Below are 17174 nucleotides of genomic sequence, written 5' to 3'. Positions count from 1 at the left end.
ACTGTGCTGTGTATTCTGCAAGCATGGTTGTGTTTGACCCTTGTGACACCTGAGGAGGCAGGTACTGTTGTTATTCCTATTATACGGACAAAAAAGCTGGGGCTTAGAGGGTTCGGTAATGTACTCGAAGGGCAGAGCTCGTGAGAGACCACACATAGGATTCTAGGCTTTGGTGACTCTGAAGCTCGTGCAATGTCATGCTTCTCGATGCAATTTCTATTCTCAGAGAAGCTGGTTAACAGGTATATATATATATAACAGGTATATATATACACACATACACATACACATACATATATATGTATATATATGTGTATATATATACACACACACATACATACATACACATATATATAACCATATATATATTTAACCTTATATATGTGTGTGTGTGTGTAGTGTGTAGTGTAGTATACACACACACACATACATACATACACATACATATAACCATATATATATTTAACCATATATATGTGTGTGTGTGTGTGTATAGTGTGTAGTGTAGTATACACACACACACATACACACACACACACACACACACACACACACACACACACACATTTACTTATTTATTTGTAAAATTTTAGGACTTTCCAGAGCAAGGTTTAACTCTAATGCATCCTTTGCGAAATCCAGCCTTTTCTCTGCACGGTAGAAGAAACTGGCCTAAAATGTGGCATTTTCCAGGAGGCTTAATTTCTCAAGGAACTACCATCAAATTTAAGATGGCCACAAATCTTTAGTATCCCTTACTGTATCCTTTTTGCCTCGATTATCTGTGTCTAAAAAGTAATGTGATGTGTGACTTATCACGTTTTGGAAAGGGACAAGTGGCATTCTTAAAAGAATGACACCATACTCCTCGAGTTTGAACTATTCTAACAGAAGCTGGTCAGCCACTTCTATCAATCACCACCCCCACCTGCCACTTCCTCTGTCACCACCTCTACCTGCCACTGTGTTCCTATCGCCAGAGGGTGGGCTGAGGAGGGGAGGGCAGAGTGCAGGGGGAAGAAGCCTAGCATCGCAAAGCGCCTTGAGAAGTCAGTGTCACACTGTTGCAGACTGAAAACAATCTAGCTCTAGGAAGAGAACGACTCTAGTTTCCACACAAAGCAGCGATACAGGCAAAATGTCTTAATCCCCCCGCTCCCCGCTGCCTCCTCTTTGGTCTTGCAACATTTTTTACTGCAAATGGAAAAATCGAGATCTGAGCTGTGGTTTAATTGTTCAGTTTTTGTTTTACCATCAAATGGCAAATACATTTTAATTTCCCACAATCTCTTCCAACTGGAAAACATCTGCCAAAACCAAATATTATCACATAAAATGCCAGTAAATAGGAGGAACAAGGAAGGGGGGTGTTGTGTATAACAACTCTGTTCTCTATAGAGTTAAATCATTTTTACCACAAAAAGGCCTGATGACACCTTTGGATTCATCTGGATTGGGAATGTAATTCTCTAAAGTGTTTATATTAATAAAATTTAATAAAACTATCTGGTTGTCTTTTGTATTTTGCTATAAAGGAATTCAGCCCATATCAAGGAGAGCGGTATACTGGCAGTTCTCTCAGCTTAGGCTTTACTGGACCTCAAACTTCAAGTTCTCCTCCATGCCCATCTGCATAAGGATTTTCACTTTCATTGTTCCTGTTGCTTCTCTTTTACTGTTTTGGTAAAGTCTATTTCTCATAAAATGTGAACCAGACCATTTCTTCAAGTAAGGGCTTAACCAGCACTGTTGGTTTTTCAGAAGCATCACACTGGGACTTTTATGTAAACAATTTACTAAAAAAGATCTGAAAGTTTATCTGCTCTTTGGTTGGTAAATGAAAAGTGGGCTTATCAGAAAACAGTCTTTACCTGTAAGTTTCAAGAACATTTGTATCTTGCAATCTTTTCCCTTTCATAAATGGGAAAATAACCTCAACTCAGCTGCCAACTGACCATTTAAAATGGCATTTAATCCAGCAAAGCCAAGTTTAGCTGCGTAATAAAAATATGTTGACATTCGAGACATACCGAATTACTCAGTCACTAAAGGAGGTAGCAACAGAAATTTTATGGCATAAAGTAGTTGTTTCAATTTCAGAATATAAGTGGCTTTTATAACACTATCGATTGTTTCGTTTCTTTAGTTAAAAATTACGTCAGATGATAACAATAACTGCCTGACCACACAAGATTTTTTTTTGTTTTTGTTTTTAAGATTTCAATTAAATAAAAGGCAGCTTCTTCTTAGTTCCTATGTCCTCTGGTGGCTGTTAACACAGTCCACCTGCAATTTTTCAGCTTTGGTGAAATCCATGTCTTCACAGATACAATGTTCTTTTTTTTTTTTAATTGAGGTATAATTGACATGTAACATTATAGTATTAGTTTCAGGTGTACGACGTTACATAATGATTCGCTATTTCTGTATATTGTGAAATGATCACCACAATAAGTCTAGTTATCAGTTATAATATTTTTATGATTAGAACTTTTAAGATTTACGCTCTTAGCAACTTTTAAATATATGTGCTACAATGTTATTGACTCCATGAATTATTATAACTGGAAATTTGTACCTTTGACCCCCTCACCCATGTTGCTGACCCTCAACCCCTACTCTCTGGTACATCATTCTGTTTTCTGAGATACAGTGTTCTTTGATCATGAATGAAAATGTTTACTATTATAAAATAAATGCATCAAGCTCTACAAATGAAAGTTCATCCCATTACAAAACACCTGAACATGCATGTGAAAAAAATTTTTATATCACGAGGCATTCACTAATTTTAAGTGCATTTCTCCTAAACTAAAGGGCCTTCTATACCAAGGCATGTGGGCATTTTAAACAGATGTCCATTATTTGTATTGTCTCTTCCATGAGACAATAAAAGAGTTTATAAAAGAGTTTTAGCTCAAGTGAAGTCATTGTAAAGTGTCATTTCCCAATTGAAGATAGAGAGTTCTCTCTTTTTCCTGCTGGGTGAGTGTCCATGCTGGGTGTCTGCAGCTAAAAGGCATTGTATTAAAAAAAAAAAAAAAAAAATCCTTTCCGATAGTTAGGGAGAAATATTTTCACTCCCACGTCTGTCTCTTACCAGAAACTAATTGTATAAACTCACTGAGCAAAGATTGTAAAAATGATAGGCAATTCACATATAACCAATGTGGTTTGCAATGAAAAAAAACCATGCTAGACAAGACTGATGCTTATAAAAACTGAGTGGGAAGTCAAGCTATTGACAAAGAGAATCTTCAATGATGGTAGTTAATTTAAATTTCGGGAAAGCTTCTAAGAGAGTAATTTTATGTTGTTTTTACTGCCCAAATGGAATTTTAAATGAATGTCTGTAAACTGGAGTCTCGTGGGTATAATCTCCATCAAGAACAGGTTGAGTGTCCCTGTTTAATTTCTTTAAATTTATTATGAAAAATTAATAAATTTCAGATTCGGCAACAAAACAGGTAAGTAACATGCAAAAGACATTTTGCTACTCTGCATTATAATAGTGTTTCTAAACTAGGGGCAATCTTCTACCTTATGGGGTATTTGGCAATGTCTGGAGATAATTTTGGTTGTCACAACCGAGGTGGAGGATGCTACTGGCATCCCCTACATCAAAGAATTATTTGTCCCAAATATCAAAAGTGCCAAGCTTGAGAAACTCTGCTTATAGAAACATGGGGTTTACAACATGCAGGGGACAATCTGCAGCTCAGTTCTGGTTTTTTCTCTTCCTACTCAATCCTAGATAAGCCATTACCTAGAAGCAGAAAGTTGATAAATCCAGTGCAGCCAACCCTGTGTTGATACGCATAGGTGAGTCTGCAATGGATAATTGCTCATGCTTTGCTGTGGCTTAGGAAAACAGAAACCATATGTGCACAGTGGCAGGCTGGAGGAGGGAAAAGCTGAGGTAAAGAATACAGATCTAGGCTTTCTGGCTTCACTGGGGCAAAGGGAGCACAGCTGCAAACAAGGCTGGACCTTTTCACTTCTGGTTGCAGGTGTGGAGTAAGGCTGGGAAGTCCTGGGATCTGTAACTCAGGCCTTACAGCTGAGACTGAGCCCATAGCTGGAACCCAGTACCACCCAGCCCCTGCTTTGCTCAGGTGTGGGACAGCCTAGGAATTCACATCCAGGGACTGCCAGGAGGTAGGGCCGCTGTATTGCAGAAACGTGTACCCTCCAACAAACTGGAATTTCCAGTCTCCTCAAGCCCTTTCTATTATTTTCCATGAACCACCGTGCTGTTACTCTTTATCTTTTAAACACTTTGCCTTGAAAGGTCCTTCTCTTTTGGGGCACTTTGATTTTTCAGTAGTTTGCAGTGAAAATAAAGTGCGGTGACTCGGCCAGGGTGTGAGAGGGCAGAGCCACTCAGGACAGTCCTGTTGGAATGGAGGGCCCTTCCTTCCCCAGGGCTCACAACAATCTCCTCCAAATACGGACGGCAGGCAAAAGCCCCGGAGGAGGTGAGAGGGAGTGCAGAGCTTAATCTCCAAGGGCGCCTTGTAGCGGCACATTTTACAGGCTGGCATCACTCGAAACAAACGCCCCAGACACAGGCCTCCCAGGTCAAGGTCCCTGCCGGCTCTGGTGGGTAGTGGTGCTGGCTGTACCCACTGCTCTCCCCTCGCTCTCTGCAGCTTTGAAGTAGGGCAAAGAAAAATGGAGCAGAGGAAGGGCACTAATACTTAATAATTAACCTACTTGTGCTATATATTCATATATTGTCTCAGTACTCAAGTGTCCAGAAATAGGTATTAGTGTTCTCATTATTATGGATAAGGCAACTAGGCCTCAGGGACATTAAGTTCCTCTGCTTGGGGGATAAGGCCAAGAGTCAAATCTTGGTGACTCCAGAGTCCATGCTGTCCCACAGGGCCACACTGGGCTAGCTGTTGATTAGGATCCTGGGCCAAGAGACCTAGGGAGTTCTGGGCTGCAAGGGTCTGCAGACAGTTATATGCCTGAGACAGTGCAGAGGACGTGGTGGCTCTTTCAGCTGCTACTAAAATCCTGAGCCTCTCCGGCTAACGGAGACATCCCACAACCCTCTCCTTTCCTGCAAACACATTTACACACATATGGGTGTGTGCAAAGTGCATGTGTGCACACACCTGCATATCCCACACCTTACTGCAAAGGCCTGTCATCGCTTTCATACGAATCCCTTTAGAATTCTCTTTTATGACATCTTTTTCTCTTCAAGGCTGCTCCTGAGGCTCATTTATAAAAGAAAAGACCTTGAGCCTCACGTGAAAAAAATTTCACCAGCACTGAATACTGTTGGAGAGGAAGCCAGAGGGAAGAATACAGTGTGACTTCCCCCCTGTCCAAGGATGAGCCTCCAACTGCTCACCCTGGAGTCTCAGGCTTATTTTTCTTCATCTGATTTAAGATTAGAGGCTTCCAAGATTGACTTTCTGTGCATATAAAACTTATCCAGTCAATAAAACTAAATCGAGACAGTACATTGTTCTAGTCTGGTGACAAACAAGCAACACAGGAGACTTGATGTCTCCCCAGTTAGAATCTTTTTGTTTCTGTTAAAAATGTAGCCTTGAGAGATAATCAACATATTTTTTAAAGTCCCCTTAAGGATCTGAAGGATGACCATGATGTGTGTGTTATATGAGGGTTGGGAGTGAGGAAAACAGGCCCTGGTATGGGAAGGTGGGGGCTGTGGGGAGGATTAAGAGGTGGAAGGGTGGAGGGAGTGGGATGTCTTATCTGCTGTAGGATCAACCAACCCATGGCATCCTCACGAACCATGAAGAAGTTCATGTTTGCGAAGAAAACAGATTTAAGCGAAAAGCTGTGAGATAAGCACAAGAAATAGTCTCCATTTGGATGGGTCATGGACTTTGAACAACCCGATGTGTACAGACCTCCAAAGTCTCCACTTTTGTGTAGCAAATGAGAGGCTATGGACGGATTATAAATCAGCGTGCCAATGAATCTTGCCTCCTTAGCAGATTTCTGGATTAAGGCCAAAGAAGGGACAAGTAGACAGGAAGTCTGATCACTCAGGTTTTAATGGAACTGAAGAGCTTTAAGAGAGCCAAAATGACTTACAATTTTTCTTTTAAGACTTCACTGTCTATAGTTAACACCAAAGCGGGAGCTTAGTTTGCTTAATGGCATAAAGTAAGAGGGGTACTGCCTATGCCAACAAAGACACAAAATTTGGCGTTTAGGGACACGCTACACTATCACTTAGAAAAATACCTGGCACATAGAGATTCACATGAAGAAATGAATGACTTAACTACATAATTCCAACATGCAAAGCCATCATTTTCCTTAGCTGTATTTTATTTATGTTGATGATGTCATTGTATCCTTTCTGAACTGGTCTGTAAACAAACAGCCTGAGGTCTAGAACTTGTCTCTTTTCTTACATGGCTTGTTATTGTCCCTCCCACGTGTTTTAGGCATGCCTCAATCTTTAAAGCACGAGAAATTCCTTGAGAGGAGGGACAGTGTTTTCTACTTCCATATCCTAGGCCAACGACTCTAAACAGACTGACCAGACACAGAGGCAATCCGTAGAATAGGGGGCAACAAACATTTTCTGTAAAAGGCCGATTAGTAAATAGTTTAGGCTTTGCTGGCCACATCATCTCTGCTGCAACCATTCAACTCTGCCTCTGTGGTGCGAAGGCAGTCACAGACAATACTCAGTGATGGGTGTGGCTCTGTGCCAATAAAACTTAATTTACAAAAACAGGCGGTGGCTGATTTGGCCCACAGGCCAGAGTTTCCAGTCCCTGCCCTGGAGGCCCAGGTCAGAAGGAAGCAAGTGTGCTGGAAAGAACGCTGGAGAGAAGCTTGAGGCTGGACTCTTGATGTGTCTGATTCTTGGTTCTGTAAAAGACCCTAGTAGTTTTGAAATCATCGAGTTCTAAGAATAAATTTCAATATATACTGAAAACATGACTCATGGAATCACCAGAGCTACACCTCATCAACTTGTGGTGTTCACTGCCAATACACTCTTTGCCTATAAAACACATCGGTGAGACACAGGCCAGTAAAACTTTTGTGGGCTGAGAAAAATGTTAGCAGGATGACAGATGCTGTACCCCACCTCCCCAGCCCCAAGCAATTCCTTCCTGAGTATAATAATTAGAAAATAAGGACAGAAAGAAGAAACTTTCTCCTTGTTACATACACCATGGCTATTCAATTAAAAAAAAAAAAAAAAAAGAGCCCAGGATCTTGTCTCACTCTGGCCTGTGTTAAACTCTCCTCCAGAAACACCAGCCATTCTAACTTGTTAAACTCAGTTACCAGTCTTTCTCATCCTTTGAAAAATAAGCGACATCTTTAAAAATAAGCTATGTTATATTTAAATAGGTCTAATTTATGGTTTGTATTTAAGTTGTCAACTACCTACTGAATTTCCTTTATTGATTATTTTAGCTTTGCTACAAGGTAAATGCCTAAGTAAACTATCATAACTTTGCACGTAACCTCTTAATTGTATGATGTGTCCCAATTTCTGAGATATTAAAAAGTGAAAAAATAAAGGACCAGTGAAATATGATGGATTTTCAATAGACCTGGATTCTTGGATTTATATTTCTACTGAAATAGAAAAAATATACTGGGCTTCATTTATTTTGGAGTTTTCTCCATCTGGAATGACATTTTCCCCGTAATCTCCACGTGTCTATATTCTAAACATTTACCTAAACCCAGCTTTAAGCCAGCCCCTCCTTGAACCCTTCCCTGAACTGCCTACTCCAACCTCCTATAGGAATCTTTCTAATACACCACATACTGCACTTAGCTGTTTCGCTCTTCTCATGATAAAAACTGTGTCTACATCTCTTTGAACACTCCACCCCCATGAATGCAGTACAGTGCCTTAAATGCAGAAGGTATCCACATGCATAAATCCTAGTGGTACCTGAGCAAATTACATCTGAATGGGTAAGAATTTGGCTTTACATTTTGATCCACATTCCTAAGTAGTGTTTCCATCCATACCCTCCAGCCTCGGTATTCATCAGTGCGACATTCAGCAGCACCTTCATTTCACCTTCATTTCTTTCTATGGTGTGCTCATTCAAAAAGCTTTGGGAACTAAGTTCTCTCATCTAACAGCTGCTTTATAGAGATTTGAAGGATTATTATGGCTGTTCAGTAATGACAGAACTTTACACGGTACATAGAAATCACCCAATGAATTCAACCTTCAATAAACAGAATTGATTTTACAAGGATCTGAGTCATCTAAAAAGATGCCAGAAGGGCTGGGTTGGAGAGACAGAGATACCCCCCAGTGAAACGAAGAAGACTAGAATTGTGATGAGTTCTCCTCAGAGAGCTGTAGAATCAAGACTAAATGTTAGATCGTAGACTTTTGGAGCTAGAGTTTGATTGTAGATTTTCCAACCTTCTCACTTCACCCCTGAGAAAAACAGTGCCTTTCAGTTAAATTAGCTAATCCTGGACTTGGTTGTATCAGTTAATATATACATCTGGAGATGTTTAAACTTTTGAATATGCCATTAGAACATTAATAATGAATAATTTTAGGAGATATGATCATATTGTAGGAGTTAACGCATCTCCCCAAAGGATCTGGGCCCTAGGGTATTTTACATGAATATTCTGACTTCTCAGAGTCATAAAGTGAAACACAAATTCCCTTTTTTTTTTTTTTTAGGCGAGGCAACCCTTTGGTTGACCTCACAGATTGCAAGGACCTTGTCAGTTTACAATCAATCCCTTATTTTTTTATTTTTTATGCCTATAGCACCCGGTCTTCCTAGGCGGTCTCCCATCCAAGTACTAACCAGGCCCGACCCTGCTTAGCTTCCAAGATCAGATGGGATTGGGCTTGTTCAGGGTAGCATGGCTATAGACCAGATTCCCTTTTTTTGCATGTCTTCTTGAGAGAGGGGGACATCCATAGGCACCAAGGTTCAACACTTGGTTGGTATAATACTCCATGCAGTGTCTTATTGATGAAATTACAGCCATCATCCAACAGTTCTGATATTTAGGAATAAGTTAAAAAAAACCAATAACACAATTTTTAAGAGTCTAATATTTAAAAATTTATAAACCTACTAAACAAGGGGAAAATAACTCCATATGTCTAAAAAATTTAACTTTCTTGGTGTACGAGCTTATCTTAGATTCCTCAGAAGCCTGTGGTGAAGACAGCCTCATGCAGGAGGTGGACACAACAGATCTCGATGAGGAAGGCAGACCCCGCTGAGGGCAGCACTACAGACAGCAGCCCATGGGGCAGCCAGGACTGGCCTGCAGTCACCCAGCCCCTACTTGACTTTTGCCTCTCTGTGGCTCAATTTCCTCTGGGGTTTCACCTGTCCAAATGACCTTCCCATATAAAATAAATATAGCAGTAATAAGCGACCTCAAAAAGCTGTAATGAGAATTATATACAGGTAGTTAAGTATCTGCAAAATGTCCAGTATTATTGTACAGACAAGGCAAGAAGTGTCTATATAGACATGAAAGGTCTTGCCAAAAAGCACAGGATGGACAATTTGTATTATTCACAGAAATATACTGATCCATCCTCTTTCTCCAACTATCTGGGGGAAATTCACATGTTTTGCCTAAGTTCTGCTTCTTTATCCCATTCTTTCTTTTTGCAGTTTCTTTTTCTCTTTTTATTATTAAAAAATACACATATATACATATTAAAAATACATACCTACATATATATATACACACACACACATATATATAAATTTTATATGTATATATGGTAGAGAGGCCAGTAATTTGGACCCCTGGGCATCCATCACCCAGCCATACGGCCAGCAGCTCATAGCTAACCTTATCTCATGTATACCCCCATCCATTCTTTATGTCCAAGCCTGTGGGATCATTTTGAACCAAACCCCAGACATAGGTCATTTCATTTTTCATAGTTTTTAAAGCACATAAATCATATATTTCTTTGCCATTTTGTTTTCTTGATTTGACATCCTGATGTAAATTATTTATAACCATAAAACGAAGGCAACATTGGAGGTGTACTTGGGGCCAGAGAAAAAAAATTGCAAACCAATGATTTAAAGAAAAACAGGACAATGAGTCAAGGCAGAGATAAACAGCCTGTAGGACAGGGTCAGTGAGAAGGACGGGGTCAGCGAGAGCTCTGTGCTGGGGCATTAGCTCATGAAAAAAGGGACATTTCTCACCTTTTCCTGAAAGGGTCTGACCTCTCCTGCCTCCATGCATCCTTCCCACTATTGAACACATGATCACCTTCGGCATCAAGCTACCTCCCTACAAAGCCTTCCTCAGTTCCTCCAGTGAAAATGCACCTCCTCTCTGCTTTGCTTCCACAGTACTTAATTATCCTAGCGCACAGTAAGAGAGTAATAAATAAGTGAATAATTGCTTGTGCATTGAATGAACGGGACATAAGACTTTCATTTCAACTTATATTTTAGTTAGTGGGTCTCTCCCAGTAAATCTGAAATTCCTTAAGGAAATAATTGTGTTAAATCAGCTCTGTGTCCTCTCCACTTCCTAATGTGTTTATGGTGCTCAACGAACGTCTCATGTATGGAGCGATGCTCTAGGAGAAGAGCTAATCCTGCCAGGTGGTTAGAGGATTAAGCTTCTGGAGAATGACTTCATATAAATTATGGGAAGACTAACAAAAATACAGTGTGTAGATTTCCACTGGTTTCTTGTCTTGGGGAAGCAAATTTGGGCTTGTCATCATAAAAGTAAAAGAATTTGGGAGCGGTTTCCTCTGTCCAAACGACCCAGCAACACCTGCCTCCAACATCATAATCCTGTTTTCCTCTCCTACCCTCCTCCCAAGGTGAAGGCTGCATTGAGTTACTGCCCATAGGATGGAATTACAGGCCTGAATCTGAGACAAAGGTTCTTTATGCTGTGTCTGCTTATTAATTAGCGACTGGAAACTTCAGGACAGGGCCATTAACATTCTCATAAACCTTTTATTTTAAATGTTTTCGCTTAGCCATGATTCTGATGTGACTCTCCTCATAAGCTGGACGTAGGACATTTGTTTCTTAACATTTCTGAGGCTCATTAGCTACTGCATCCCAGCGGCTCATTAACTAATCCATTAGGGATTTCGCCTCATCCAGGCAGAAGCCTCCACTTGCCCTCACGGAGCCTCTGAGAGCACTTAATTGGGAATGGTGTGAGGCTAGCTGCAAGGCTCGCAGGAGAGAGCTGGGGCTTTGCCAGGTCTCCCTCGAGGATGGAGTGGCGGCGAAGGGGAGCACCCACTCACCTGCTATCCTCCCAATGGGCATGGCGTGCTCCTCAGGCGGGGAGACGGAGACCATGATGTGGTTCATGTACGCCAGGTCTTCTCGATGGGAAAGGTTGATGGGCTTCCCTTCCCTATGCAGCCCGTCCTCGGAGAGCCTGGACTGTTTGAAATCCACGGAGTGCCGGGGGTTCAGGATCAAAGGGTGCATGATGGGGCTGGGCATCAGCTGGATCACGCGTGTGCTCTCCTGCCGGGGGCTGGATGGCTTCTGGTGGGGCTCAGAGGACGGTGGGCGGTGGTTATTCTCCATGGGAGACACTGACAGGGGGTAGGGCTCCTGGTGGTTGTTCTCCTGGTGGAGCCTCGGTCCCTGGCCCCTCTCAGCTGGGGAGAGGCGGCGGATCATGTTGTCCAGGGGGGACCGGAGGGGCCGCTGCTCGGGGTCAGGGGATGGCCGGTGGTTTGTCGTGATGGGTGACCTGGAGCGGTGCAACAGTTCGATGGTGGGAGGGTTCTGGTGCACATTCTCCACCGACGGCCTTGGGGTCCTCTGGACACAATTATCTGTGGAGCAGAGGGGAAGACAATCACAGACCCCAGTGAACTGTCGGGAGAGGGCCCTCCTGCGATTCTAGAGTTGTGAGCAGTACAGCACATGCAGTGTGGCACCTTCCTGCCCAGGATGCAGAGTGTCATTCTCACTGCTAAAACACACTTGTAGTGCACATACTGATAATTCTTTTCCTACCAGTAGACAAGCTAAGAATGTCTACAAACATTCCATTAAATATAAGGAAATCGAACTTTTATTCTTTATCTTTTTGTTACTTGACTTTTCGATGTGGTTTTTGGGAATCTTAAGGGTTTCCCTCTAGATGCTTCCACTGACTTACATTTTCATAACCAAAATTTCATATTCTCTACCTCCACGAATTGTTGGTATTAATGATAATGATAGTGATAATAATAAAGCAATTACTGTATCCTAGGTACTGGATCATATTGTTTAAAATTTACAACACTCCTAAGTAGGAGATACTGACTACATTATTTATATTTTACAGGTGAGAAATGGAGGCATAAAGAAGTTAAGCAACTTACCCAAGGTCACGCAGCCAGTTAGGAAGTTAGAACCGACTCCAATCAGATTCTTGAACCTATGTACCCATTACAATAGCTATCACTTTGCTGTTTAGAAACTGGGGGGAAAGTCATATCAAAACACGCTCTAAGCATGAGCAGCGGGCCTAATGTACAGAATTACAGTCTTGTTATACTTGAAAGATTACTTAGAACACATGTTTCTGAGTGCACAGACCCTACCTACAAGTGCTCAGAGACAGGTAAAGTAAGAAGAAGGAGGGAAGGCCACCCCTGACATACCCCATTCCACCCGAATTTTCAAGCTGGTGATGTTTGAGCATCAGACAACATCAGAAGTGTACACAGCTCAGCAACAGAGGTAGCTCTGTGGGCTGGGTTGCGGGCGGGTCCAGCACATGTGGCTTTAGGAGTCTCTGCTAAAGATAGGAAGGAGAGAAATCTACCTACGAAAATGGAGCTTTCTACAGGGCCTCACATTCATCTTAATGAGGTTCTTCTGGCCACATTTGATCCTAGAACTGTATTGCCAAAAGAACGGGGATGCTTGAAGGTCCCTGTTCTGGTCAAAGACTTTTCCATGGTTCTAAGTAAAGCAAGTTAAAGATATCTCCTCTGTCCATTATGATAATATCTACATGAAGACCATATAAAAGGGATCTGGGAATCTGACCGGGTTAGTAAGCAGAAACAGAAGTGGTGGTTTCTTAGAAAGTTTTACACAGGGTTCAGAGGAAACTGGGGACTCCATTAGATTTCACCTATCGCATGAGACAGTGAACAAAATAAATATTATTCATGATCTTTAAAAGGTCATCTGCCTGAAGGCAAAAGGTTAATTTTGTAACTACTGTATAACCTGCTGCCATGAATTTAAAAGTGTTTACTGGAATTAGCTATTACTAGTTATAGTTAGCTATTACTGGAATAGCTACCGGTGGGAGACTAATGTAATTGGAGTCTAAGAAGGAGAGAACAGAAAAAATGAGGCAAAAAAAAAATTGAAGAAGTAATGGCCAAATTGTCCCCAAATTTGGTAACGACAAAAACAGCAAAACAAAACTTAAAGATCCAAGAAGCTCAGTAAATCTCAAGCAAGATAAATATAATAAAAGCTACACCAAGGCACATCATAGTCAAACTTTTGAAAACCAAAGATAAAGAGAAAAATCGTGAAAGTAACCAGAGGAAAAAGAGACATACTACATACAGGGGAAAATTTATGCTGCTCATGGCTAACTTCTTTTTTAAACACCCAGAAGAGAGGGACAGTGCACAAGCGTGTGCACGAGAGAGAAATAGATGGAGACTCACAGACTGAAAGAGATTTAAGAGACACAGCAACCAGGTGCAATGTATAGACCCTTGTTTGGATTCTGACTCATATAAACTGCAAAAACTTTTATGAGATAGTTGGGAAAATGTGAACATTAATAGGATATTTGATGATATTGAGGAACTATTAGTTTTCAGGTGATATGATAGCTTCGTGATTATGATTTTATATAAAGGGTCCTTCCTTGTCTTCTCGGATCTGCACTGATATATTTACAGATGAAATTATATATCTGAGATTTGCTTTACAATAATCTGGGATGGTGAAGCAGAGAGTAGGTGGGACATAAAGGAAACAGGATTGGCCACAACTGATCATGAAGCTGGTGATGGGATTTTTTTTAGTGTTTAATCTACCTTGCAAGAATACAGGTTGGGATGACAAGTACTAACTTCCTTACTTGAACCCAAATGCAAATAAAAGCTTACGGGGATTAGACCCATGGAGTTAACTTTAGTGGCTGAGATTTTTAGTATGATAGAAATGATCTATAATCTTTTAGAGATGAGAAAAGTTTTCTTTCCATGGCTAATATGAATCTCATTTCTGCTGTCCACAAAAATGAATTTACCTTTCGTCCATGGTTCACTTTTCACTTGTCACAGAATATGACCATCGAGCAACTTTGGAAGACATATACATTTTAAAGTTTCATTTATTTTCTTCTAAATGCCATGGACAGAATGCCTCCCTTTCTTTAAAAGCTTATTAAGGTTTAAAAATACTTAAGAATGATGAAAACCATGTATTGAAATATTCTATTTCCTGAATCCATTTCCCGTCTTACAAATTATAAAATGGACACAGGCGTTAGCCAGTTGTCTGGTTACCTGCAGGCCATCTTTGATGTCCTGTGCTTCAAGGCTCAGCATAAGACTGTGCTCTCGGGGCAGGCCTTAGGAAGTCTGGGAGGACTACGAGAGGAAGAACTTTCATGCCAAGGGTAAAAGAGGAACTGATGTAATGTCCTGGAAAGATTTCACTCTCTGTTCCTGCCCAGAACTTCGGGAACAATGAAGGAGGGAGACAGTGCTCTGGATAATCAACTCAGATTTTACTTTTGACTCAAGATCCGGGCAGGGACAAGACTTGGAGGAACTTGATTTATTTCTTTCTCTGCAGACACTACTCAAAGAGGAAGTATTCGATGAAGTTGATAACATTAATGGTAGAGAACTGGATCCGCAGGTATTTAATTCCAGGCTTCTGGTGGTCTGGGCACAACCGCTGTTAAGGCCGAAAGGCAATGAGACCTTCCAAGCTTTTGTTTCGGTTTGCAAAGCACGCGCCCACAGATGGAGAGGGCTATGACGTTGCTACCCTGCTGCCTCCTGTCTCTGTTATTATAAGTTGGCAGCAGGGTACGGAAACTTACAAGACCAGAGCCGGCAGGCAGAGACGCTCCGGACACAGGAAATGCACTGAGCGGACAGTGGGTGCATTAAATCCCCCAGATGTAGGAGTCTTCTGTCTAAAACAAGAAGATTTTTTTGGTTTGGCCTTGATGTCTGGGTTTGCTCTTGGTGAATTGCCCAGTTGGAAAACTGGGAAATTATCCACATTGCCCTCGGACTGAAGGTCTTGATAGGGGAGGGTAACGCACAAGAAGAGGCAGGGAAAGCCACAGATAATTAGTGTGGGCATGGCAAGAAGCGGGCAAGGGGGGAAAGGACCAAGGACTGGTAGGGAACTTATTCTGGTTGAAAGTATTTCCTGATCCCAAACCTTTCTCTTTGTAGACCTCTTTTAGACATAAATAACCCCTTCTCACTACCAAATGGCCCAAAATAAATTCGGACTTTAAATGTGATGATTATAAAAAAAGATCTGATTTCTTTTCTTGTCCTCTTTCTTTTTATTAGAAAAGTTTCTCTACTTAAAAGTCACCAAAGTTCAACCCAATTTAATCATTTTAATCATGTTATAAATAATTAAGGACTAGTAAACCTAAAAAAAAAAAAAAAAAAATCAACCAAAGAAACTGCCTTTGATTAAAATCATGGGTTTTGACTAGAAAATTTCTAGGGTAGAACAAAGGCTAAGATCAAGCTTATATCTCACACACCAGGATCACAGTTTCACCATTGCACTTTCCCTAAGGTCTGGGATAATGATAAGAGAAGAAGTCAGCCAAAGAGATGCAAATCAAGAGGCCCAGTAGCTAAGCCTCACTCAGGCGCAGTCCACGTACTCCACGTTCTTCCGGAAGGGACCATTTTCCAGCACAATTTTGTAAAAGATTAATGGGTACCATGAATGATATAAAGAGCTATACAGAGATTAAAGGCTCTAGGTTTTGAGGTGGAATTCAAAACAGATTTCATATACACACAAATTTCATATACAAAACAGATTTCATATACACACTTAGGTTCTATCACCTCTTGTGATGAGTTAAATTGTGCTCCCCCTACCTCAACTCAAAAAAAAATTCACATGTTGAAGCTCCAACCCCCAGTATCTCAGAATGGAACCTCATTTGGAAATAGGGTCATTATAGACGTAATTAGTTAAGATAAGGTCATATTGGAGTAGGGTGGGCCTCTGATCTAATGTGACTGGTGTCTTTACAAAAGGGGGACTTTGGACACATAGGCTTACCTACTGCATGACTGAAAGGGGAATGTTTTTCACCACAGTGATTACAAAATATGAGCTGAATCACAGAACCTTGAGTGATGCTAACAGTATTTCAAGTAGTGTCTCAGATACAAAATATGCAAAGAGTAGGAAAATGTGGTCCTTGCTCTCAAGGATATCCTAGTTTAATGGAGAAAGCAGACATATTAAACACACACACACACACACACACACACACACACACATACACACACACCCACACACACCCCAAAAGGCTATAGGTACGGAAGTAAGAGTCAATGCACACGGGGAGTGGCCCATGGGAAGATGAAAGCAAGGAGCACCAAAGACTGCCAGCAAATGACCAGGATCTAGGAATGGGGCAGAGAACACATTATCCCTCACAGTGCTCAGAAGGAACTGATCCTGCCCATGCCTTGAATTTGGACTTCCAGCCTCCAGTACTGTGAGATAATACATTTCTGTTGTTTAAGCCAACTATTTGTGATACTTTGTTATGGCAGCTCTAGCAGACTAACACCCGCTCCACCACTCACACTCCCTTTCTCCGAGGTTCAGCTGAGACTTTCTACTGACCCTTTTCCTGCCCATTTTGGTCTATTCATCTCAGCAAGTTGTCAATGTCACTGAATTCCCTTGTAGGGTCTGAGAAGAAAACTGCCTTAGTTTGCAGGGTTTGATTCACAGATGTTTGAGGTCATGCATGATAAATCCTGCATAAACGCCTAGAATTTTATAAGCATTTGGTGAAAGGGGTTCAAAGAAACAATGTAGGTGACTTGCAGGAGTCTGAGGCTTAATCTTCATTGCTGTGGATGGGACGGCCTCCAAATGGGCTACTTTTGCCAGTGGCTCAGTACACAGAACAGAAGCAGGCCT

At 41.3% G+C, this 17174-nt stretch overlaps 1 protein-coding gene and 1 non-coding gene across 5 annotated transcripts in view; both read right to left on the bottom strand.

Annotated features, from left to right (window-relative positions):
- ETV6 (ETS variant 6) overlaps positions 1-17174 on the bottom strand; it is a 217738-nt gene that overhangs the window by 11906 nt on the left and 188658 nt on the right. For all 4 annotated transcript variants that reach the window (XM_015590065.2, XM_015590066.2, XM_015590067.2 and 1 more), the window contains one exon: positions 11276-11821. In XM_015590065.2, the coding sequence (XP_015445551.1) occupies positions 11276-11821 (546 nt within the window). The remainder of the gene's footprint in view (positions 1-11275; positions 11822-17174) is intronic.
- Positions 8768-8886, bottom strand: LOC112480434. The gene has a single exon (XR_003046586.1). It is a non-coding gene; the product is annotated as a 5S ribosomal RNA (ribosomal RNA).

Source organism: Pteropus alecto, unplaced genomic scaffold, assembly GCF_000325575.1.
Source record: "Pteropus alecto unplaced genomic scaffold, ASM32557v1 scaffold103, whole genome shotgun sequence".
Classification (NCBI taxonomy): Eukaryota; Metazoa; Chordata; class Mammalia; order Chiroptera; family Pteropodidae; genus Pteropus; species Pteropus alecto.
The sequence above is the reverse complement of the archived record's forward strand: the minus strand, read 5'-3'. Positions and strand labels throughout refer to the sequence as shown.